Source organism: Anguilla anguilla, chromosome 11, assembly GCF_013347855.1.
Source record: "Anguilla anguilla isolate fAngAng1 chromosome 11, fAngAng1.pri, whole genome shotgun sequence".
Lineage (NCBI taxonomy): Eukaryota > Metazoa > Chordata > Actinopteri > Anguilliformes > Anguillidae > Anguilla > Anguilla anguilla.
This window is the reverse complement of record NC_049211.1, coordinates 22,318,002-22,345,143: the sequence shown is the minus strand read 5'-3', so window position 1 is coordinate 22,345,143 and position 27,142 is coordinate 22,318,002. Positions and strand designations below refer to the sequence as shown.

Genomic DNA, 27,142 nt, shown 5'->3' with positions numbered 1-27,142 from the left:
GTGAATTGTTGTTCTTGCCAGACTGGACCTTCAAAGTTGTAGAATGACTGGAGAGCTAACATTTTATGTTGTGTGTCAATGACACTTTCTTCAAAATTTACAAATGGATTTTTGGTTACACCCAGAAACTACAAAATATGTCATATATGCAAACTATGTGTCCTGCATGGCTTGATACGTGTTCTTTATTTTGCTAAATTCAGTGCCACAGCTGTAATGCCTGTATTTTTATTCACCTGTGAATTATTTCTGAATGACAACATTTATACATTTATCTGCTCCTCCAAAAGTAAACTATAAATGAACTATAAATGCATTTAAATGTATTCACAATGATGTTCTTTAGACATTTGCAATACACAATAAATAAAAAAAAACACAGAAATGAAGCACTTTTGAAAATGAGTACATTTTTTTATTGTCAAACTACAACTATCCCAGCTATTTACACTATACAAGCTAGATATGCCTTAGGAATATAAAGGGTTTACATTTATTTACATTATTTATAAATGTTGCCTGTAAGCCCAATATTGAAACAGTTGTCACTCATTGATATTTCATTATTGTATTATCATTATCAAGTAAATCACAAAACAAAAGAACAGCTATTCAGAAAAAAAAAAAAAAAAAAAAAAAAAAAAAAACAGGCCTCCATGAGTAATATCAGAAATAACCCAGTTGTCACTCCCAAGAGCCGTAATGTAGTATTTATTGTATACATGTCCCTCAGTTCTGAATGAATTGACAATGAGACAATTTCTAACTTAAGTTTTTTTCAGAAGAAACCTCTGATACATGCCACAGATAACAGAGGACACAAATGTCACTGTACAGATAAAGGGGGGTGTAATCGGGAGTTTACACAATGCTGACACGCAATGTCACACTGCTGACCTGCAATCTTTTTCTCATTTTGGAATCAGAAACTAGAGAAATAAGAGAGAAAACAAAATTGTTTTAATGTGGGCTTTTTCCATCATTGCACGTGGTTTGTCCTGCACACAACAATGCATTGGTGCATATATGCTAACATTAATTCACAAAACACGGTTTGGCTTTGCCAGTGATTCACCAGAAATGCACTCATATCACATCATATTTTTTGACTTGGCTCCCACTGTCTTTTATTAAGGAATGTTACCAGGGACATGGTTTGTTCAGCAGATACTTGCAATCTGAAGTGACTGCTCAAAAATGACAGGCCCAACTGGAAGCTACATCAAATGCTCAGCATGAACATACATTTAGGAATCTGAGTTTTTTTCACAAAATTCAAGTCAATGATGAGTGCGGTAACATTTTGGACTTGGCACGTGGAACATACCTCCACTTACCAAGTCCCTCATGTTCTGTGGTCCCCAGTAAAGTTGAATCCATCCTTTAACTCAAGACAGATAAGATGGCTTCCCTACAGTCCTGTGTGCACCCTGGTGATGAACCTACAGTTTGAATGGAGCATTATGCCCTGGTATTGTCCTTGATATCCTACAATGTCCAGATCGACGGCAGTCAAAAAAACAAAACTCATCTATACCTCCCCAAATCTTTCCCACCTCAGACCTGCTATCCACTTTATGCTTGAAAAGACAACAGCATGGAGTCATGCTATGGCCTCCATGTCAAGGAGAAAACAGCATCTCCTCACCCTATGTGACTTTATATTAACAAGAACAGCATCACAGAGCAATGTTCGATATCAGAAATATACAAGCACAATTTCAATGATGACTGGTACAGGAAAAAATAAGTTTGACCATTCCTGTTCATCTAACTATTTTTGGCCCAATCTCAGCTTCTACAAAGCATGCAATAGAAGTGGTGAGTTGAAAGAGATGTAGATTCATGGCTGTTAAAATATTGTTTATATGAATAATAAACCTGTACAGATGAAAACTTAAAATGGTTTGTAAATTAAGATTAATTATTGTACACAAAAAAGACTGTACTGTAGCAGAAATCAATAATTTACAATAAGCTAATAGAAAATAACAACTGTATTATTAGGACTGAAGTTATATAGTTTGGCTCATTTGTGATTAAAGCTGTAGATAGTAGGGTCATTTAAATGTAATTTTTTTGTGGATTACCATTTCCATTGCCATTGTTGTTTCTCAACTTGTGGCAGTGAACAAAAAAAATGGCCAACAACATTATCCATATCAATGTTTTTATCACTAGTGTACAAGGGTCAGTTACAATATGATTTTCTTTTAAAAACATGTCACTACATTTTATCATCCAAAAAATATGGAAGTTTGTGTAATTATAAAAAGGCATCCTGCAAAATAGGATACAGAAACAATTCCAGACAGACTAACAGGTAAAAAATAAATATCTTAAAAAAGCGTCTGTCCTTGAGGTGAAGTCTAACTAACTTGGCTCAATTTGTTATCTGGTTGAATGTACTTTTGAGAGAATCCACATGTGCAAGCGATGCACTTATTACGGACTGAAAATGGGCCCTTCCTAACCCACAAACTAAGAATGATGAAGAAAATAACCTTGATCAATTTGATTAAAACAGATTAAATATTCAATTATGTGTTTTACCCAAGCTTTCTACATATACCAATTCATAACTGAGAACTATTCTCCAGTGCCTTTTTTGGACCAATTCCTAAATAAAAAGCATTGCTGTGATAACATTACTACAATACAGAAGACACATACAGAAGAAGGGCTTATTATTTTCATATACAAGAGGATCAAAGCCATTCAGGTTTAACTTAAAATCATTATACTACATTCGTTTAAAAACTGCAATATATCACAAAACACCATAAATACACAGGCGAGCTAGAGACCCGATAGCACAATATAGTGCTATAAATGCTCTTTTAACAAAAACCTCCATGTAGAGAATTCAGAAAGGATTGAAACAGCACCACCATTTTAACTGCCAATTTGTCACAACCACCTGTAGTACATGAGCTACAAAGCTTCAGAAAATTCACACGGTCTAGAACTGGGATGTCGACAAGTTCTCTCAACTATAAGGAGTGAGATCACTCACTTCAACCCAAAATAGAGATGTCGATCATAATTAACATGATTGTATATTTTTAGTGTTTAGCTACAGTCTCAATACTGTACAGCAAGGAGAAGCACAGATATTTAAATACCTACAGGCTCTCTCAAGAATGTGTACACGACATGAATCGCGTGGTTTTGCAGTCCCAGTGATATTCTGATAAGAAAAATACACTGCAAATCATTACTTCCATAATCATGAAGGAAGGTACTGGTTTTTGGTACGGTGTGGAAAACCAAATACAGGCAGTTCCACGTCGTTTTTCCATGTGTTCTGCATCTTCTAAACCTCTAGACTGTATTCAAGAATACATACAAATGTCTTGTACAATTTTAAACTAATTTGTCAGAGCATAGCTTATGATTTCTATTACAAAGGCCAGTATATCAAATGACCAGTAAATTAAAAAAAAAGGATCTGTTTCTGTGCCTGTGTTATTACTTGCTATGAGTGTAAGAATTTGTACTTTTAAACTAAATTGATTCAGTACATCACCTGTAACCTATAACCTATGGTTAAATGGTAGTATGGAAAGATCTCTATTTTTAGCCACAGCCATAAGCTTATGTAGCCATCTTAACTGTATGATAACAAAATTACTACAGGGACAATGTCCCTTGTACATTGTGCTTTGCCAAATCTAGAATATTCACACACACACAGACTGACAGCCTTGACATTCATAATGGGGGAGAAAGCCCTCATTATGAATGTTTTTGTTTTTTTGTTATTTAAGTTTTTTCTGTCACAACTCCCAAATTGAACATAATACAATGCTGCACTAGTGCATCATTCATTGTGTCAGAGAGCTCAAGCCCTTACTGGCCTGTGTATCCAGGGCACAGCCTTGACACCAGCACACTGACTGGCCTTCGCTAATGCTTGCTAAGGTTCGTTTAAAACAGCCAGGATGTGACACATTGGGATGTAATGAGTCAGACATAAAAACACCCTGGCATGAAGGGACAGCGTTTCACTGTTTACAGCTGTCAATGGACATCAATACACACCAAGGGAGTAGGAATAACAATACTAACATGTCAATATATCGAAGGTATTAAATTACCTGATCATATTAAAATAAACATCTTGAGGTCGATTAGTGTATTTCATTAAGTAAAAACATTGATATATTTTATCAAATATAATCTTTCTTAACTCTGTTGTGGCCTTTTCCTGTAGGGTACAGTATTAGTTTGGTGGGAACAGAGGAACACTGTGAAAACCACTGAGAAAATCTGACCAACCACAGGGAACTGAGCTAGGACACGCCCATTATGATCCCACAGCTGTCTGATAGTGTTCAGCCCCCACATTCACCTTGGCTATTGCACATTATGTTTCCCCCTGTCCTAATTACAGAACAATGTATTGTTTTAGTCGTTATATAAAAATACTAAATAATATTTTCAGTTTCTTTCACCGTGTAGCATAATTTACCACACTCTAAAATCGGACTGGGCTCCAATTCTGTTTTTGTACAGTACTAGCTGTAATTCACAAGGTCAAACGTCAGGATTTTGGAAATGGGGTTTGGACAGGGATGAGTGTGTGTGAGTGTGTGTTGGGGGGTCGGGGGGGAGGGTTACAAAAGTCAGGGACATTTCAGCAAGCCAGCTTGATTTTCTACTGCATTACCATTGTGGTTTTAGTAAGATGCACCAACCTTTTCCAGACAGTCTGCCAGGCTCTGTTACTCTGTACAACCACTGGGTATTTCATATTTTGTGGAAAAGTTTACCACATCTATGACTAGAAATAATTAATTTATGATATTTTCGTTCATAGAAATGTGAGAAACAAATAGTTACTGTGGTGCATAATTACTAGGTCATTATAAATACATTCATGTGAGACTTCTAAGTATTCAGAACTGTTTAACACTGATACATCAAGCTGAAAAATAACCAAAACACACTTTCACATATTTTGGCTAAATGTTGTTTTGGACCTTTGTACAGTCTCCACCAACTGCCCTGGATTCACTGAAACGTCCCTTCAGAAAGAGAAGGTGCATCTACTACAAACAGATCAAAACTAAAAAAACAAATAACAATTCTAAACCCCACCCCCACCCCCCACACCCACAAAGTAGATCTTAGTGACCGCCAGCGTTACTACTCCCTGTTGTCCAATCAATGATGATGAAGCTCAGACTCATTGTCATAAACAACACCCCAAGGCCAGCAAAACAGGCAGCCTGTGGGAAGAAAAAGGACAAACTGTGAAGAGAAGTCTACGAAGACACACTAGAAACTGTATCTACTGTGAATCTACTAATAATTATACTTTGTTTTAAGAGGTCAACTGGCAGTCTTTTTCTGGATTTTCCAAAACAAATGCAGCCCACTATATGTGTCTTCCTCTACAAACCAAAGCAAAAGCTCTTGCTTGCAACCACAATTAAATGAGCTGATATTTATGAGGAAAACTAAATATTAAATTAGCAATGTTAAAATTGATCTTGTTAAAATTAGATTTCATTAAAAGATGAAATATTCATTATTTGCTACAGACACATTCCATTAATGTATTATCAAATGATCTGTCTTTAGTTGTAGCCTACATTTATTACATTGGAAAATCCATGCGTCCACCCAGTGAAATGGCACACGCTCCAATTTGAGCATTTACTTTGCCAGGGTAACATAATAGTTGTTTCCTTGACTGACGTCCAATGTGGCCTAGGTATGGAAACCAATAATTGATGCACTGGTACAGCCCTGGTAATATTTCACTTAGACAAACAACACGACTGGGACTGTTGCAGAAAAAAAGTTCAGGCAGACAAAGAGCACAGAGGCCAGACTGATGGTCACTGTTTTAGCAGCCTTAGCATGAGAAAGCAAAGTTTGGCCATGATCCCTTGCTGCTCTGGGCCATGTCAAAGCTACATGAGGCAATAAAGATTTCAATCCAAACGAGACCACATATTCTCAAGGATTATAGTCTTCCTGATAATATTAGCTTGGCAAATTCTGTGTCCTCATTTAAAGTCCAACATTTATAAATTTATAACTTTTATAATATTATAACTGTCTGTAAGCTGTTGACTGCCATTTTATGGCGGGTGCTCAAGCTTTCATTGCAATTTATATACTCTTTTTTCTTGAATATTGCCTTTTTAACTATGAATATATTTGTTTTACCTTTTTTGTTTAGCTTTGTATTAAAATTTCCGTAAAGCACTTTTTCGCTCACCTGCAAATAAAGGAGCTGAATAAATGGGTTTAAAAAGGGGCGTGGCTGCTCACCAGGATTTTTGGGGTGGAGTTCATGGGTTCGTCTTCTTTGGAAACGATGCGGATGTAGAAGACAGCCGGGAAGATGAAGATGAGGCACGGTGCGGATGTGGCGCCTAAAGAGGGAGGAGCCACACAGTTCAAATTAAAAGTGTCAGGCCCCTTTGTGGGGGGTTTCTAACTGCAGTCTGCAGTCACGCCAGATGCCAGCTCCAGAGCAAAGGTATGTCGCTACCGTTTGACTGTCTTTTGTGCAGGCTGGTTATGCATATGCATATGATTGTTTTGAAAAAAATGTACTTAAGAAAAACACCTACTCAAAAGTGAACACACTGCAAAGTTAGCCAGCCTATTAATGCTGCATAAATGAGAAACTCTGATGTAGAAACACTACATGTTAAAAAAAGTACACAAAAAGCTTGTGGGCAAGACCAGGCCGTGTGATGTCTGTGAGACCAAAGTTTCTTTTATCACTGTCCGAAAACAGTTAGGGGATGGGGAGGGGGCACCACAACCCATGTATTCCTGTTTCTGCCACCCCCCAACCCTAAATAAGGCCCCCAAACCCTGTTGCGCATACACTACATGGGGAGAAATGTTTGCAAGCTGCTCAGAAATATTGACTCAGTTCTACAGCTGTATCAGCTGGAAACCAATGCTGCTGCTTCTTCATAACCAGGAAGAGTTGATATGGCTTTGACACAACTGCAAAACATGTTACTGTTCTATCAAAAGTGCAAGACTCCCCAGTTCAGGTAGAAGGGAAAACAGCATTTCTAAACTAGACTGGTAGTCAAAAAGTCTTTTTGACTATTTTATGCAAAATTAAAAGATGAATTGCATACCTTTTTTGAAGGCAAATATAAATTTCACGAAGACTTAATGTGGACCACTAGGGGGCTCCTTGCAGGTCATATTTTGGGAAGCTCTGCCCTAGGACCTCTGTCACTGCTGTGAATAAACTGCTCTTTTGAGGACTGGATCAAACCACAGAGTCTCCAGGCTCAATGAGCCATGTAAAGAACAGGCCTCACCGATGATCCCGAAGATTCCCAGGATGTTGGGGGCGAAGATGACCAGCATGTTGATGAAGATGAGCAGCATGACAGCGATGGCGATGTGGCGCAGCCAGTTGAAGGTCTTCTCGGGGAAGAGCATCTGCTGGATCGCACGGCGGACCTGGAGGAAGGGGATAGCGAGTCCTTCAAACCAGAGAAGCACCACAGATGCATCTCACGCTCCTAATTCCAGAGAACTAAGGAACTGACAAGAAATATCAGCACTCCTGAACATTCAACAACCTCAAAGGAAAATGTGATGGGGGTGGGGCAGCTAACAGAGTGGGTGGGAGGAGCTTACCGGGAAGAGAACGATGGGGACGGTGAGAGTGACGGCAGTGAGCACGGCCACACGCACACACAGGATCAGGGTGTCGTAGGGGTCGATCTGACTGTACGTGTGCAGCAGCTCAGCCTCCACTCTACCTGTGGGGTGGAATAAGGGGAACACAAAAATGTTAAAACATTGAACCAATAATATAGAAACAAAGAATACATACATAGTAAATTCTCACTCTTTATTTAATGATTCTAATGAGTCTCCATGGAAATAGAATACATTTGTGACACTATAGTGAATTACATCTAATATATATAAATTACATCTAAAAAAATGCTCCCAGCAGTATGACATGCTGGTAGAATATTGATCTTGACCTATGACACTTAAAGGTATCTGACTGCTTCATACTCGATGAGCAAGCACAGGGTACACATGGTTTGAAACATGATATGTTCACTTCCATGCCAGCATATTTCACCTTACATAACAACATGCAGACTGCACTGTGTTACGTTGCATAAACTGAGTATGACCAGACCATTCTTCTACTGTATAATCAGACAGTCAGTTCATAGGTTTGACAGGAAATAATCTGAATAATCTGAATCATCTTTTTTATGGCATCCGTGTCCCCTTGTGTTGTGGCTCAGAGTAATTGTCATTACATAGTTGCAGCTGAGACAGCATTAATGGAGTGAAGAATAAGAGACAGGGAGGCCTCACCGTAAAATGTCAGGTAGCCAAAAAGAGCAGCCAGGAAGTACATGGTGTACATGATCAAAACGGAAATGTTGGCAACGTGCTGCATCTTTCTCTTGGTCGGGCTGAAAGAAAAGATCGCATTAGGCAAACATCACTGTAAACACACAGACATGTTTTCACTCTGCATGACTTCTCTCTGCTGTCTTTTATTATGCAACAGCAAAGAGAACCTTCCAAGTGACCTTTTTGACTAAAATGTCACCATGACCTAAATGTCTGTATTATGTCTGTCATACAGACTGGACAAAACACATGTTAGGTCACAGATGCAAATGCTTAGGGAGAGGGTTTGTATATAAAAGTCAAAACTGGTAGCAGAGACCGTTGCAGCAGCATGATGAATCCAAGCAGGAAGACAAGGCAAGCAGGAAGAGCACTCGCACTTTTTCACAGTCACGGCATGACTGAGCCACAGTGATAGTGACTTTCCCAGCAAGCATTGCTCTCTTACTTGCGTAGTTCTGTGTAGATAGGCAGGACCTCGGGGTGGCACACAAAAGCAAAGGCCAGAATAGGGACGGTGTAGGCAGTCTAAAAATTACAGAACAAACACAAATGTAGCTTGTAGTCATGGATACTGCCAGACCAAGATGACAGTCACCTCTTCCTACATTAAAACCAGTTAATGCACAAAACACAATCCTTCCGGATAGCATTTTAGACATAGTAAAGCTTAACATTCTACAAAAATCCTGCTCATTCATTAATACCCGTTTCATCTTGGACAAAATGTTTCATGATACCACCTCATTCTTTTTTGACAAAAGCAGCCCATTTTCTTGAGATTTATTCAGAAATTTTTACATTCAACTGTCTAGGATCTTCATCAAATTTAACTTACATTTTAATAGAGCAAATTTTCAAGAACTGCATCAGAACACAATGTCTTTAATAGTGCAAAGTCATGAAAGAGCAATAGAAAATGGCATTTAATAGAATAAGAAGGCACTTTAAATTCCAGGAAAAATTACAAAAAATACATACTGTTATTCTAACCATTCCCAGAAACTGCTGCAATATTAGAACAATATTAGAACAATGCAGTAAGAATGAATCATTCTGCAACGGAATTGACTTAAATGGCAGCTTATTTGTATATTTTGCCTCAAAGTCTGTACAGAACGTTCCTATTTGTGGTTGTGTGACTCAAACCCACAGCCCCTAGGCTCAGGGCCCTATAGCACCTTTGTTGAGTGTGGTTATGGCAGAGTTGGGGTTACCTGAGAGTTGAGGGTGAACATTCGAGGGGCGCAGTCTGAGCCATCCTCTGCAGGGACGTACCCGTTGTGGTAGCCCGCACTGGTGGCATTCAAGAGGGTCGCCGTGCCATTATAAGAGTAGTCTTCAAATGGGCAGGGAATCTGGAACTTCTTGAAGATGACCTACGGTGGGAGATTGGCCGTGACCATTATGATGGTGATGGCTAGGGGTCAGTATAGTGCGTTTACTAGAGCACTAAATATGACATTTACCATTGACAGCCACTGATAATTTTTCCTTTTGATAGCATTGTTTATTATGAGTCCTGCCCTGACAGAATACATATATCATTACCCATTCTTCATGTTTACACATTGGAGTCGATACGAAACACAAATGATCCTAAATGCAATTATGAAGTATACTAATTGCGGCCCAGTACATTTCTAAGCATTTTTCACTGACTCTAAAAGACCTCCGTCCCAGAATTCCATACGAATTCCAGGAAACAAGAATGTAAGGACAGTAATGTCACAAATGTACAGTACGTACCGAGATGAGGAAGAAGACCATGCAGCTGAGAGAGAAGCCACTGGTGTAGCCCAAGTAACCTGAGGAGAAGATGGAGAGTCATGTGACCATGGAAATACTGCATCCTGGCACACAACTCAAATTTGCAGTTATCTTCAATGAACTAAGAAAGCGTAGTATCGAATCACAGCCGCTTAGAAACCATGACAACCGTCACACTCTCAGTTGCTAAATTAGTTTCATCTCCATTCCCAAGGGCACTGTATCTTTCCCACTTCCATTTATATTCACAACCATCCAATATTTCAAGGAATGTACTGGAATGTATCTGTTGGAAATATTGCATTTACTATGGAATTGTATTATTCTGGTGCTATTATTATTCTAAAATGACAAACAATATTTGCTTGCTGTGCATATTCAACTGTTTAAAGTTCTGTCGTGATAACTAGATTCAAGCCACCAGGCGGCATGTTTTGCAGTTAATAGTCTTTGGTTCCAGAGAGCTTTCCTGAAACATTCAATTTAATAGTGGCAACATATACAGTATGTTCATCAAAAGGATGTATGTGTACACACGGAAGGTTTTTAAGCAGCCTTTGGGGAACACTCTTGCCGTAATGCTCTCTCACACCACAATGGAAATGCAACCAGAATGTTGCGCAATACTCTTGGAACATTTCTTTTCAAAGGGGTTGTGGTTGCTCATCTGGTCGTGTAAAAATAAAGGCATTAAATTACGTCACAAATATTTCACTATGTAAAACGCATTGTGATATTGTAGTTTTCCCTGTGTAAGTGCATGTTTAAGCAAATGAACAGTGTGATGTAATACATATACATGAAGTAGATTTGATATGTAAATAAGGTTTATATGTATAACGCCTCGGTGGTGTCTGGCCTTGGTCATTTGTGAATCTACATTTCATTACCAACTGCAATTCTGAGACATCACTGACATTTAGCCATTTAAAAACAAGGGAATCTCTGTTCACAGCTCTTACAGGGTTTGAATTAATGCTCTGGGATAGCATGGACCTTTAAGGGTACACTAATTGAGATTTTCATTCTTTTTTTAATTAAAACATATTCTGAGATCAAGTTGTATCCTGGGATTCCCAAAAGACTTTTGTCAGGAACATTTCATGGCAAACGTATCCTTCTGTTGTCAGGACTAGCCTGGCCACAGAGATTTGGGACGCCATTCAAAACTTTGGTGCTCCATTTCAGGCACGGTGGGAGGGCATTTTCTCTCAGTAACAAGCGAAGAGGGACCGTTTATATAAGACAGCAGAAAAACAGCATAAATCTTCTAATCAAAAGGAAAGTGCCACTGTGAAATCAAGCCTTCTTATTATTATTATTACTATTCACTTGGCAGTAAGCTTGCAACACTATCTTGAAGGTATAAAATGAGGTGACATTGGAGGCATCAATCCAATTATATTAGTCTAGGATGGACTGTCCTGAGGGCTGTTTAAAAAATATTTTGGTAATGGCGATAAGGTGACCAAACCCGTGGTAAGCCACCCATCAGCGTGGTATGAGGATATCAGGGTTATTGTCGCAGCCCTACTCACAGAGTGGGAAAAGGGGCAACAGGGTGATAAGCTGACAGAGATACTTACCTAGCTGCTTCATCAGGGCCAGGGGCAGGATTATGCCGATGGATACCAAAACCACCAAGTAGTTTCCGTTCAAGTACCATTCCCTGGAAAGGGAGGAAGGGGGAGGGGGGGGGGGGGGGGGGCAGAGGGACAGACCTGGTTATCACTCCAAACTGAAACAGTGCCTGTCATCCCAGCAGCACACCTTTGTGACAGATGGCTTTACTGTCTCCGACAGCCATGCTCACCCCTCTTCACCAAGGTTGCACGTAGCATCGTGCTGAAATGCACGGTTCTTGTGCTACCAGTCTTTTTTTCTCACATTCACACTGTTCTGATTCACGCTGTGAAAATCCCTTACGTAAGCGGTGTGATTTATGTGGGTTCACCGCTCTGCTTAGCGATGCAGAGGAGGAGCAGCAGGTTTCGCCTGCTGGTGAGTGATGTGTGGACGCATTTCCACAGGCTGCAGGGTGGCCATGCACGCGCACGAGACGTCCTGCCAAGCTCCAGGTCCACGTGCATGTGGAAACAACCTGTCCTCATCAGACATGGAGAAACACAGTGTGTGTGGTGCATGCATATACGTTTGATTTTATGATTTTATGGAACAGCTATTTTTGTGCTGACCAAAGTATTCATCAATGAGAATAAGTGTGAAGTTTTGGATTGACCAAGTCAGCCACCTGATTTAAAGAAAGGACAACTAAATCTGGCTGCAATGAAGGCCAGGAAAGGCATTTCCAAAGAAGATGGCAAATGTTTAGCGATGTAATTTGGTCATAGATTCAACACAGAAACAGCTGTTTCTGTAAAAGGGTAAAACATTATATCCATGTAAATTCTATTAAATAAAAGCTGATTGTATTTTTGTCTCATATTCATCTTTTGATCTCAAATTTAATACCTTAACTATATGGCAAAAACAAGACATTTCATTCTACTGTTAACATATATTTTGGTGAGCACTGTATAAGCATGTGTGTGTGTTCTGTGTCTATCTGGAAAGGTCTATATCTATCACGTGTATTTATGCTTGTGCCAGCCTGGGGTCAAAGGTCAAGGCTACAGGCTCACATCCTCTCCCTAAAACATACACACAAAAAATGCACAGACCTGCACGTGGCCGTTGGAAAAAGGCTCAAGTGCATTTGTGATTACCTTGTCACGTTTCATATACATGCATTCAATCATAGGACCTGGAAGGATCTGCAGCACAGGAGGGATTCAGGCTTGACATTTAATTCTATTTTAATTAATCCCAGTTCAAAACTCCATTATGGTGTTTATATCAAATGATTTGCTTCAATGGTTCCACCAGGAGGTGGAATGGCTTCTTAGCTGGCAAACAAAGGAACTGAGTGATGAACCTGAGAGGTTGTTATCAACAGTCTATTTTCAAAGAATGGAAATTGAAAAAGGCTTTGAAGGACTGATATGGTTTTAGCCCTTGTGACACTAGTGTCCATAGTGAAACGGATATTTAATATGGTTTAAAACCTAAACTGATTGGGAAGGTTACTGGGTATTGAAGAGCTATTAACTAAACTTAATGTAAAAGTACCATGGTTATATATATACATACATATATATATATATATATATATATATATATAAACATGCTTTACCTGAGGAAGCAGGTAAAGACTTGTGTAGTGGTTCCCAAACATAGTCCTGGGGACCCACTCTGTGTGCTGGTTTGTGTTTCAACCAGTCTCTTGATCACTTACGGCAGTTGAAAACATGTGTTTAGGTTCTATCATTTTCCTTAAATTTAATTTACCACGATGCAGGTGTGGCTTGTCTCTTGCTTTAGCTTTAAATTCTTCATTTTCCGCAACTGAATCAGTTTCAGTGATCAGGTGTCCACTCCTTCACAAATTAGAACCCATTCAACCAATAATTCAATCAATTAAAAAGTAACCTCTTTCAACAGGAATCATTTTTTTTCTGATAGGATATCACAGAGAATGAAAGAATTTGTTGATCTGACAGATTAAATGTCCAAGGATTTTAATCACAAAAATGTATTTTTCATAGTGTGCAAAGTTAGATCAGCTGTAATACGGCAAATTTCCATTAAAATGTCTAATTAAGAACAATTATCAGCTTATTACAATTCAGGTTGCAATAACAGTTTGAATGAAAACCACAATATATAGTTGGTCCTCAGGACGAAGTACGAAAACTACTGGGTGCACTAAGGCGTCCATTCTGAAATGAGGTGTCCAGCTAGCTGGTCAAATTAAATTGCTCAATAATAAGGCCAATTCTACAGTGTCAGTTCTACATCTGAAACAATTGTAACAGCATAAGCCACATCTAAGAGCACATATACCTTTAGAGTCAATGCTTCAGTAGTAACGTGAGTAGCAACGTAATTCATTCACAAAGAACTTTGTTGCCCTCAAGCAACAACATACAATTAGCTGTAGAAGCAACACATTTTTCTGTCAAAATGCAGACAACAGTACCATCTGCTCCCTCATCTGTTTCAATATTTATAAATGTCTTACTGAGCATCATTAACAAAAGCAACTTTACATCTTATACACTATATATCCTGTGTATAAAGAGCATTCAAGGGTAAAACAGTTATCCTAACTGGATTTTAACACAACACATTAGCTGGTTGGGCAAATTATTACAGCATATGTCACAAAATGCTCTCCCAAGGTGGAATCCAACAAAACAGGACCAAGTGGCAAGAGATAGTAAATAAGGGATGTTATGGCCATGAATCATCTCTGTCCTACCCAGAGACTGCTGGTGACAAAACACTGCCCGTTCAGGAGTCCAGCATCTGCCATTCAAGCACAGGAAATCAAGAGTAGATCCACAAGTACAATCAAATAATTTATTTTGATTTTAGGCAAATGTAAGTGTAAAGCTGGTACGGCTATTAAGCCTATTTGCCTTCCCCATGGTTTAACAAGTACAACCGAACACTCAAACTCACAGAAAGAAGGCCCGTTGGTTTTAAAAGCCCCCTTTTCAGCAAACTCCACATCTGCTGTTCCATTTCAGGAGCAATTAGTAAATGGATCATATTAGCCTGGTGTATGGAGCAAAGTGTTCACAGACGTCAGCTTCTGCCTGTGCCTTCAATTAATTATACCAATACATTTAGAACCCCATTCAGTGCCAGATTAGGCAGTCACAATAACAACCTCTATTACAATGAGTACAAGTCACAATGTTTCTGCTCTTTATCCTTGTGTAGACACATGGAACACACACGGTAGCCAGTACTAACTAGAGTGTTAAAGTACACGGATTTCATGGGTGGGACTGAAAGCTTACACCAGCCCCTGGACTGCAGAACATGATTCACTGCACAAATGGCTTTGCATGTATTTTTACCTCTTGTAAATCTTGTCCTAAAGTCACATCATGATTTGCATGACATCTGATCCAGGAACAGCTATTCCAATTCTAAAGCAAACTCAACTAGCAGGCACGAAATGCTTATTTCTATAGCCATACTCTCAACCCGATGATCATTGATAAGATAAAAAAGCATTATTCAGATGCATCAGAATTTCTTCTGCATGGTGTCAGTCTAACAGCATGACAATAAGTAACAGGAACACATTTACTCTCTTTACACATGTACAAACATATTTATATATTTTTTAAATCATCATTGAATTGTTGAAGATAAATCATTAACTTAAATCATGGCATTATTAAAAACAGTCTAGCCCTCAGGGAGGAGTTAAAAGAACATTGCTCTGACTAGCACAGCCAGTACTGACATGGAACTTGGCCTACTAGTGGGAGCTTCTATATCTACAACCCCATCTTATATATAAGGTCATCCCTCTCTATAACAACTGGGGTATGCCATCACACAGCCAATAATCACTCAGCATCACAACTGCCAATCAAATCAGGCCATGGTCTAATCCTATGGGACAAAGCAGTAGGCCGTCCTATGGCCTGATGCCCATATGAATGGTTGGCCATTTCTGAGATGGAAGGAGAAAATAAGACAGCACAGGCAAACTAGCCAAGAAAGGGAGAGGATTCATTGTACATCTCAACAGTGATTTGTGAGATTTGTGAGACTTGGCGTTTAGCAAAAGCCTCAAATTAAAGGACAGGAAAGGGAATATGTTTCACAAAAAAACTGGAGATATTAAAAATCCTGAATCACATGGATGCTGAAAAGACTGGTTTTATAAAGTCACGGCTCTGTCATTGTTTTGCTCAATCCTTGTTGTGCTCCAGATACCCCTTACTCTCCTGACTTTTGCTAATACTTTCAGTATCCATCTCCCCTTCCATTATACTTACCATCTCCCCCTCCATGCTCGATAAATGTCTCCCTCTTCTTGCCTGCATTCAGTAGCCACTGCTGCTGATTGAGAGTCCCTATTCCCACCACCATTTAAATTGTGTGAATCCTGCTTCACTGCTATTTAAAGCCATAGACATCACCACATCACCCTTTGAGAATTTTTTGTGAACTGCCAATGGACAATACTGGCAGGGGGTAGGGAAGCCTGCTATCACTGTTACTGGTGCACCATAGTGAGGCTCACCACTGTGTTTCTGCCAAATGGTGGATCCTCAGACCCTGGCGCAGATCAATGTGACCTCCTGAGGCCTGTCCACGTCCTCAAGCCTCACGCCAACCAGCCGCCGTGTTAACTGACCAACGTGCCACCTTTAGTGTTCTGTATCTCCAGGCACCTGCTGATATGACATTCCACCCTTGGCACCCACAATGTGCACCTGGCCACCTCTTCTTCTTGGCTTTCTGAGAATGAGCACTTCTGATCCCATGCTGTTCCACAAGGGCTACGACTTCAGTAGAGGAGTTTGTGAAGAGCTGCGTAGCAGCAACCATTGGAGATCCATGGTATTGGCAACCTCATCTACAGTCTAATAAGCAGACTGATCCAGGGTCTCGCACATACACAGACAGACAGGCATGAACACACACAACCAGAAGGAAGAGTCAAACACAGGGTAGCTCTGATTCCTGCCACCTTACTTACCCGTAATTGTTCCCACACTAATCCGTGTTTCAATCCTTGAAGTTTCTAACAGCCCCTCAACTGGTTATATTTCAATTTCATCTACTAAACTCTCCATACAGAGATACAGGTAAAACTGGTTGGGTGACATTTGGCCAAGCAGGGGACAAACATTTCCTACTGCAGACAGCAACAGAACCAGCAAAGTCATATTTCACCAGTCAACTCCAGATCTGTTTTTAGTAATGGGGGGGAGGAAATCTACTCTTCCCGGCTGCAGTGCTGCCGTCACGCTCCTGACCCATCACTGTGACAACGCTGTTGTTTTGAGCGGTTGTCAGTAATGTCAATGGGGGCAGGGAAGGGAGAGCTATGCCAGTCATTCCTGTCATGCTGGTTGCATCCAGCCAATCACAGGCGGCTGTTTCTCTCCCACCTTTTTCCCAAGGTTTATCTCCAGTACTGACGCAGGGCCAAGGTTGCTGGCCCAAAATGCTCTATGCAAGCCTGCCAAGCACCAGGGATGCAGGACCACCATTTGGATTACACTGGTGAATGCACTACTAAACTGATACTACCCAGCATTCAGACAGTTCCTCATGACTGACAAACTTATTAGTCCGAGTAAAGAACACCCATCAGCTGCGGATTGATTCTGTCTTAAATAGTAGAACAATGGGTCACATTTCAGCTCCCATTTCTGCTCCCTACCTGCAGCTCACAAGCACTCACGTTTCCCATTACAGTAAGTGAGCTTGTGGGATCATGACACACCCAGCAGGAGCAGTACCCAGAATGCACTGTAAACTGTCTTGTGCGCAGATATGCTAAGTAATAACAAAGATACTCACCCTGAAGGAGTGTCTGCTTTAAGGAAGGCCTGAATGACCAGTGGCAGCTCTGACTTCACAATGTACAGGTAGCTAGACATAGCTGAGAAAGGACAGACAGACAGCACATGCAAACAAAAAAGAAACATAAGAACAGAATTATACCAACAACAGCTTTAAAGTGCATGATGTTTGCACTTAACTTCTGTCTGAGTTAGAACAGGCTAGAACTCCAGGTCCAGCTAACAGTACATGTTAGGTGCAGTACAAACAAAATCTCCATGCCTAATACGGAATTTATTGTAAAAAAGCATTCCACAACATCTTGCGTATTGTGTACTCAAGAAATGATCTTCAGTAGAAGATTTTCAGCTTAAAAAGGCTTGGGGCATTTTTCACACATGGAAATGGAATATACTGCAATGTATTGAAAATATATTGTCATATAATGCAAAATCTGGAGGCAGAAAAAAATAGTATATTTCACCATATACTGTGAAGTGTTGCAGTGTCTTGACAATACATTTTATTTCAAAATACTTTCAGTCCATTCCATTTCCGAAAGGGTGGCCTATCAAATCGGTGGTGCATGCAATTCCACAGAAAAATATTTCTTTACTTAGACATGGACTGATTTACACCATTCCAGTTTGTTCATTGATAAACTACAGAGGAAAAAGAAAAATGTCTATCACAAGTACCATGAATGTAAACCAAAATTTGGAAAAGAAAGAGAGCACAACATATTTTTACAGTAAGGGGTACATTTGTGCTTTCCACAAACTTTTTACTCATTCATTTTACCAAAAAGCCATTAAAGTGTTGTACACGTTATGAAATGTGTGTGGTTCAGTGGGAAACAACCGCCTCATTCAGTAACAGTGGCTACAGGCTACACTTTTAAGACCCTACAACCCTCTCTCTTTCTCCTTTCAGCTGTAACAGTACAAGTGTATTGATGCTGTTGATTGGCAACAACACAAACCAAGCAGCTGTTGCCAAACAGGCTGCTGGTCTTGGCTCTCAACATCTCTCTACTCAAACGTATATCAAAAGAAAGAGAGGGAGAGGAAAAGAGAAAAAAAATCGAGAGACCTTCCACAAACCCTTGTCCTCCTGCCAAAACCACCAAAAGATTAAGCAAGTACATTACAAGACTGCTGGGAAAAAAAACCTTTCAACTCCCAGCCCTGGTACTGATAAGGAGGGCACAAACCACAGTGAACATGCATCATCAGTGTTTGCTGAGATGACTGGTGTTTTTTCTAAAGCGAGTCTAGTACATGAGTGAAGCAGGGTGCCTGGTGGCAAATTCCCTGCCCTCTTTCTCCTTTACCTCCGATGTTCTGCAAAGTGATGGCAATCCCTGCGGCCATTTTTCCAGGCGTGCCGAAAGCCCTGAAGCCAAGTTGCTCATAGGCTCGGATGCCTGGAACACAAGCAGCACACAGTATCAGTACAGATGAACTTACAGGCACTGGGATCTTTGAGCTGCTCTCAGCCTGAAGCATGGTCACCAACCATAGCGATGTTAGGCAATGCCTCTGAATCCTGATAATCTCTCTGTAAAACCTGAGCCGACAGACAACATGAACAACAGCCAGCTAAAATAACCGGCGCCAGCAACTGTCTCAATGACCGTAGAGGCCACCACATTTCTCATCATGCTCTGCGTCTGGTCCCGACCAAGGCCCACTTACCCACAATGCCAGAGGACTTGAGCAGCAGGTGAATAGAGTAGGAGGAGAGGGCAGCTACCGCGGTGAGTAGAAACCTGTGAGAGGAAGAGAAACTCCATATTATAAGATTTCACCATACACTGCCCCAACCCCGCACCCCACACTGCAAACATAATGACCGATATCTACATTATCAGTCATAATTCTGTGAGCATGGAGACAAATCTACCCTTCTTAGGTCAAATTTTCATTTTGAAGGACAATGCCAAAATTAGCAATGGAGCCATTTATTACTTATTTCATTCAGTTCACAATGAATGTGGTTTCTGAATTTTAGTATGTGTGCATGCTGTGCTTTTTTCCTAAATTATATAATATATATATATTTTATTTCAACAGCTTTATGAGTTGCATTGTTGTGTCAGATACCATAAGGATATGGTGAGCAGAGCATTGAGACAGAACAGCAAACAAAACCAGAGGATAAGACGACTCTTGGGATATCCAAGCAGAGGTAGTCACTGATGTCTCAAAAACTGACTCTCACTTCAACACCAAACCTCCACAGAAAGACTGCAGTCTGAATGGAAGGAAGGGACAAGGTCTGCTAGCTTATTTTGGAAAAGAGGCCTGGTACTGCCAAGCTATTTTTGCCTTTGTTGCTCCTGGCAACTGATGCCATACCATACCCATTTCACCTTGGCTTCAACTCCCATTGCAAGTTTGTTTCCCATTCCAAGTTCAGCCAAGGTGAAGAACATGGGCTGGCCTATTCAAAAAGGAGGGGTGTTAGCATAAAAGAGCTTGTGCAATGGCCCTGAACAGAGGCCCTCACATTCCTACCATGATCGATATGCTTTTAGTTCTATATTACAAGCCAAAAAGACTATGTATGCTTTCAAAATTCCAGACATCAGAGAAGGAAAGCACATCAAAAAAAGATTTACTTACTAACTTAACATTTCAGTCTTCTCTAAGGAGTTACTAGATAAGAGACACTGGCTCTGCACTGAAAGATGACCACAGCCAGCTGTCACCTCTAGCCCTGGCAGTTTTCTGCCTTGTGAGGTTTTGTGCCTGTCCTAATTTAACCCCGTAGATCCGCTGTGTGAAAGGTGCAGCTGGTGTGGGCTGCCCTCCCTTCTACCCATGCCCTCTATAGGTCATGCCCTCTTTGACAAAGCAAACGCATCCCACCATGTCTGTGCCAAGGGGCCGCCTTGAGCCACCAAGAGGCTGCTGACTCATTGACCTTTCCACCCAGGAAACTGATCCCTGCTCAGCATTCCCTAGAACTTGTGGGCGATTTGGCCATCTTTCCCAGGCCCCATGGTCCCACTGCACTAGAAGGGCTGGAGGTCGGATGCTGTGCCAAACTGCAAGCCTAAGCATCTTGCTCCAAAAGGAACTGCAGGCCCAGAGGTAGATGCCTGAAATTCCTCTCCAGTGCCACTTCAACTCCAGAAAGAGACAGATTTTCTGGCCAAGACCACAGGACAGAGAGGTATTGTTATAGCTGCTTGTTTTCATGTCGGGTGGGTTCGCTTGTTGTACCTTGCTAGCTTTTTTCCTAATGAAGTTTCTCATGGGAAAATACTGAGAGAGGCGTGTAGCTCATAGGGTTTTTCTGTTCCCTTTATCACAGGGGCAGTGGGAGAAAAAGAGAGGCCAGAGTCTTGGGTTGTCATCACTCTCTCTCCCTCTCGCTCTCTCTCTCTCAGTCACTCTCTCTCTTTCTCTCTCTCTCTAGAGGTCTTACTGGAAAAGACAAAACCATAATAACCTTGGCTGTATGTTCACACCCCTACAACCAAACCACAATACATTATATCATTCGGTCTTGGGGGACCCCTGTTTATGCTGGTTTTCATTCCACCTACGATTGCAATCCCAGAATTTTAACTTGTTTTTAAGTGAATTTTTATCAATTTGCACCGCTTATATTTTGAGGGACTATTGGCCCTCTAAAGCCACAAGTCTGAAATAGCTATGCATGCCATGAAAATAAAAGTTGCATATTCACATTCTCCTATATTGTAAAAGTATACCTAAAGGTAAAAAATTTAAGTGTGGAAACACAGACACTAAAACTAAGCATTTGGTAAATCATGAAGAATGTAATGTTAAAGCAAATGATAATAACCCATACCTCCATTGTTTAAGGAAAAATAATGAAATAACTTCAACACTTGTGTTCAACAACCTTAACTGAGCAAGATTGGCAGTAACAAAACCAGCATATACAGCGGTCCCCCAGGGAACACTGCATTACAGTAACTTCACACATAACCGTCTCCCACATAAAATATTTGAGATCATGCAATGCCCTCATTTAACATGTTAATGCCAGTTTATAATCGAGATTGACAGCTCGGTCAAGTGCTAACTTTTACACAAGTGCAGTACATTAACGTTATGATCATACATACATGCTTGGTGCAAAGAAACACAGAAAAGAACCTTTTTTTAAATTCCGGTTTAAATTTCCGGTTAAAATGTGCCTGATTTTCAAACAATGCTCAAATTCACTCAACTACATGAATTAGTAGTCAAACCATTCCTGAATTGCATCATCTGCTTTGTTTATTAAAATTTTTATCCAATTCATCTGCCCTCTGGTCCAACAGCTGGTTATGCAGGAGTTATTTGCAAAACAGCTAGGCATTATCTGTGGCACGCCAAAACTTTCAGAATATAGAAGCATAGTTTGTACTAGTGTTATTAACGTCTTTCACAAACAGTGATGTTTGCCTCACAGCTATAATATTGCATTCATCAATGTTAGGCAATTGGTCAGCTTACCATCAGCTAGTGAACTACTATGACATGGCATTGATTATGTGCGTCATAAGGCATCAAACATTGTTATGTTTTAGTTCATGTGTCAATATGTTCAACACACTGTTTGTTTTTAGCTTTCAACCCACCATTTACCTTGGCACAGAGGGGTACTGAGCACTGCCATCACGAGGAAGAGCCATGATAAAAGACACTGAGTGACTGAGTGACAAGCTTCGAGGAAGGATGGAGGGATGTTATTGAAGGGCATTACCTGGGCTGGGAAAGTATTGATGTCATGAAAGTGTCAGTCACCCCTGCTTCATGCCTGAATTGGCTATGCTCCATCAAGTGAGTGAAAAACCAGAACGTGCCCAATAAAAGGCCTCTTTTTGCATAGAGTAACAATGTGTACCAGCATACGCCGATGTGGAAATGCATACTGACTGCGCAAAAGGTTGGCATGTCAGGATCAATAAGTGATTCATTGCAGAGCTGGGGGCCTTTATGACGCCAGTGAAATGTTAAGACATGGCTTTGATTATTGAAACTGTCATTGCTGAAAGATGGTAACATGGTCAAAATATCTGGAAGCAAGGGCAGCTGGGTGGCTAATCCTGTTAAGGTGCTGTTCTAGTGCACAGGACAGGTGCTGTGGTCTGGTGTGGAACACAGACTGCGCCAGGGTGCTGCACGCAGGCTCGACTGTGAAACGAGACGCTGGCTGACGTGCTTCAGAGGAGATACATGTTGTCACCCTTCTAAATTTGTGCAGGTTACAGCAATGAACACTGATGAAATAAGGCATTACAAATTGTGGAGAACAAGGGGGATAAAGCAATAAAAGATTAGGGCCAAGAGAGAATATTCTGGTGACTGAGGAGCTTGTTGTTCTAGTTCTTTCAGTGGTCCCACTTCGACAGGACCTCTGCCTGTTTGTGAGGCTAACATGGTACTGAGAGCATGTTTTTCTACATTTTCATCATCTTATTACTCCCAAAGCATTGATTTTTTTTGTCAGGCTGCATTCCGAACACAATTATTCTCCCAAGGATAGGTCTACCGTCTATTTTATAGCACTTCATTTGATAAAATTCCCTGTCCATTTGTCTTTAAGTAATTAACAATGAAGGATATAAACTGCTTTTGCAAAAAGTTGAATGGGGCAGAGCTGAATGGCATACATACCTGCATGGGGTTATATTAAAGACCCAACCACTTTAGATTATGTCTGGCAGTTATAACTGGCAGTTGAGATGCATGGTTCCTTCCACATCAGAAGCAGACTGAATTATCATAAACCAGCTGTGTCGGACAAGCTGAGAAGTCAGCCTGGTCTACCTCACCAACAAAACCCACCTAAAAACAAACAGCTGTTTCCGCAGAAAATAGTTTGGGCAGCAGGTCAAGGCTTTGGGACAGTGTCTAGGAAGGTAAACTCAAACAGCAGTCATCTGTACACATTGGACCATGATGCCAACGGCAGCTATTCCCAACCAAATGCACAAGAAAAAATCTTCTTGGGACTGCATAAGAAGTCAACCTAGAAATCCCAAAGAATCCATTCACTGTCTGCAAACAAAGCCTGGTATAAACAACTGTCTGAGCAAAGGCTCCTGGTACATCTCCTGTAATACTGTCGAAGATCACTTTGTAAACAAATCATTTAGCCATAAGCAGAAGTTCTAATAAAAGCAGCATTACCCAGGCTTCTGGGTACAAGGATCTTATTGTTTCACTAAATTGAAGATTTAGACTTCCATGGTTTCCATGGCAAAAAAAGGTAAAGTTTTCTGCTAAAAGGCTACCCAGGGTTCTTCTTTTCAGGAAGAAAACTCAGGGAATGTTTTCTTTGAAATGCCATGAGTTTAATTTTTCACAAATCTTCACTCAAACTGATCTGTAGAAATCATATAAAACAATGCATTTGAGGTCTACACACATTAACTCTTTATCAGTCATAAAGGAAGAACAAAGATAACAAACAAAAAAATAATTATTCTGATATGAACTGATTTTGTCAAGGCACAAGACTGTAAATATAGACTGAAAATATCAACTGTGTAATGTACGTTTGCAATAGCCCATATACCAGAAAACATCCATTTGTCAAATCCTTACATTACATTACAGGCATTTAGCAGACGCTCTTATCCTGAGCGACTTACACTGTATCCAGTTATACAGCTGGATATATACAGGAGCAATGCAGGTTAAGTACCTTGCTCAAGGGTACAACGGCAGTGTCCTACCAGGGAATCAAACCTGTGACCTTTAGGTTTCAAGACCAACTCCTTAGCCATTATAATACACTTCCGCCCATCTCCAAGGAATGTATTACAGGACTTCATAATTTGATAGTTTGTTATTTCAAATCTATACAATTTGGAGATATAATCCTATAGCTAAGTTCTGCCTTTTGAAGAGGGCTGCACTCACTAGCGACATGGAGCCTACAACCCTAACCTCTACAAGGCAAACCAAGTCAGAATCCTACAGAAACCGATCCACACACACTGGGAGGCGGGACGTGTGATCGAGTAACACAAGGAACCCAAGTGGTTACTCTCAGCTGTGGCCTTTACTTGACCTCCAATGCGTCACAGAGGACATGATGGCTCAGGATGACATCAGCAAATCCGCCCCATCTGCTGAGCCACACCCCCTCCACACGCACTTTCATCCTGGTTAGATCGCTGCCACTATGCTTCTGTCTACTGGGCCCACAACTCTGGGTAGAGTGCATTCCCAGAGGCAGTGGGGGGTCAGGTTACAGCCAAGGTCATGGCTATTTCAGCCACCCGATGCACACCCCCCATGTGCTCAATGTGCTCAGTTACAACCCTAAAAAGCAACTAGCAGCAATGCCCTCCTATCTATGGCTCTACCTGGTAGATGGGCCACACCATTTAGGTACACAGTAGACGCCTGCTTAACTGCCTCCCACATACGAGACCTACCACATAATCCAATGCTTGCATTTAAATGTTAATGTCAATTTAAAATCAGGATTCACAACCAGGCTAAATGTCAAATGTACACAAGTGCAGCATATTATCATCTTGGCATAAGCCAGGACTACAGGACCTCTTCCCGTCATATGTGATTGATTATCTATGTTTGCCTCACTGTGAGAACAATAAAAAGGGGACAAAACAGTTTGTAAAATGAATTCATTTTTGCATAATCTCCCATGCTTTTGCATATCCACCTCCTCTCCGGTCCCATTGAGGTTGGTAAGATGAGAGTTTATTGTATTTATGTAACCTTTTCACATTTACATGATGTTCTCAGTTCTTTTAAGCTTCTGACTTTTTGATCCCTCAATTCCCTACAGATGGGACAGACCCCAGAGGTCGTAGAATTATGCTCCCTGAAAGGAGGAATTTGTTTCTTAAAGAAGTCTCACCAGGCCACCCAGCTGTTGCCAAGGGCAATAGTCACAGTAAACGATGACAGAACCACATCTTCAGCAGTCAGAGCTAAATCCTCTTATTTGCTACGCAACCATATTATCTGGCTATCTGACAGCTATATTAAGCATCCTGACCCAGTCAACTAGGAGCCAAAACTGATGAAAAACATGTGCAACCATCAGCTTCTGCAAGTGAGTTTGTGAATATTTAATTGTCACAGGAACAAGGCTTTCTGAAAATCATGACTATTTTGAGTATAATTAATAATTAATACTAATAATATACTTCTCCAGCAAATTTGTGGAAAGTCTGGAGTGCTTAACCCAGCAAATTTGCATTCATTCTACTTTCCACTTGAATACAATATCACCTTCATAGATGCAGATGTAACATAAAATACAAAAAAGCAATGTATTCATTTGTACTAGGCTATGTACATTAATGCATATGAATAATAATACATTCACTTACAGGAAAAGGAGGATTCCAGTGTTGGCCATGGCATACGCCAATCCCAGAATTCCACTTCCCATGATGGCATTCCCCAGGTTGAACACAGACATTCCGAAAGAGGTCTTACCCTCAAACTACAAACAAACAAAATGTTTCATTACATCTTTAATGTAACAGTATATTTTCATTCAGTAACACTGAGATACAAACCCTAATAAGTCAGACATTTTAGCTGCTTTCATATCCCAGACAATAAGAAAAGTGTGATCGAAAGTGGAACTGAAGACTGGACTGAAGCTGGCTAAAGAAGCAGAAGTTAAAGACTCACATCTGTGAAGCGCATAGGTTTCTTCCCTTCTGAGTTTGGTAGGAACTCTTCGCATTCGGTCACATTTCCCTCATCCTCAAATCTGCAAGTGTTCATAGAAAAAGCGTGGCAAAAACAGGGCTGAAATGTAGAGGCAGCATCCCTCAGAATGCTGTCGCATTAACCTAGAAAACAGATTCACCCAAAATACGAACATTTCTCAAAGTTCCTCTCAAAAATTCAGCAAATACTATATGTACAGTGAGGATTATCATTTTTTAAAAATCCATAATGATATTTACATGAACAAAGGAAAGTAATGTTTGAAAGTCAGACCGTCCCTAGAGGGCATTTTTCCAGAAACAGTAAATATTTGGAGGGTAAATAATAAGAAAATTTAGTTCTAAAAAATGAACACAAAACTAAAGGACGGTGTCAGCTGTGGTACATAAATTCTCTTTGCTAAACAGGTGGAGGGGGCTACATGGCAGTCTGATGTGTCAACAGGGAAACTTTTCTGCAGGCAGTACCATTATGAGGTCTGTTTGCCACACACAGTCAGCACCCCCAGGTCAGTCCTCTGGCACACCATATGAAACAACATTATTTTTTAAAATGACAAAGAATGACAGCAAGGCTAATGTTCAACTATGATGACCAGGCCCAATTCTGACTGTATATACATAATAAGATTATACATAATTATGTACGTCAGGCTAAATGTATTAAAAAATCAAAGAATCTAATTGGTAAATATGGTGAATGACCCCAACTGTATTCCCCAAGAAAATGCTTGGCACATAAGCCTGCAAGACTAGATAGAGTTATAAAACAGAGAAAAGATATAAGATCTTGGCTAGCTAGCTAAAAGCAAAAGGAAGTGCAATACAAAATAGTTGCATGATACTGTAAGTAAGAACACAATTAGTTTAAAATATCTTAAGCCTGTTCTGCAGGATTCTAACAGGAACGTAAAG

General features: G+C 40.4%; 1 protein-coding gene across 2 annotated transcripts in view; it reads right to left on the bottom strand.

Moving 5' to 3' along the window:
* Positions 1-393: 393 nt before the first annotated feature.
* Positions 394-27,142, bottom strand: part of LOC118207995 (sodium-coupled neutral amino acid transporter 3-like) — a 37,800-nt gene continuing 11,051 nt past the window's right edge. Inside the window, exons 3-16 of one of the 2 annotated variants that reach the window (XM_035382234.1) lie at positions 26,187-26,268; positions 25,877-25,992; positions 19,233-19,306; positions 18,869-18,961; positions 17,554-17,635; positions 11,739-11,821; positions 10,132-10,190; positions 9,600-9,761; positions 8,831-8,910; positions 8,341-8,441; positions 7,636-7,760; positions 7,311-7,455; positions 6,289-6,392; positions 394-5,234 (exon numbers count right to left, since the gene is read on the bottom strand). In XM_035382234.1, coding sequence (XP_035238125.1) covers positions 5,133-5,234; positions 6,289-6,392; positions 7,311-7,455; positions 7,636-7,760; positions 8,341-8,441; positions 8,831-8,910; positions 9,600-9,761; positions 10,132-10,190; positions 11,739-11,821; positions 17,554-17,635; positions 18,869-18,961; positions 19,233-19,306; positions 25,877-25,992; positions 26,187-26,268 — 1,408 coding nt within the window. In that variant the 3' untranslated portion in view covers positions 394-5,132. Of the gene's footprint in view, positions 5,235-6,288; positions 6,393-7,310; positions 7,456-7,635; positions 7,761-8,340; positions 8,442-8,830; positions 8,911-9,599; positions 9,762-10,131; positions 10,191-11,738; positions 11,822-17,553; positions 17,636-18,868; positions 18,962-19,232; positions 19,307-25,876; positions 25,993-26,186; positions 26,307-27,142 lie in introns of both variants that reach the window. The other variant, XM_035382235.1, reaches the window with a different exon arrangement.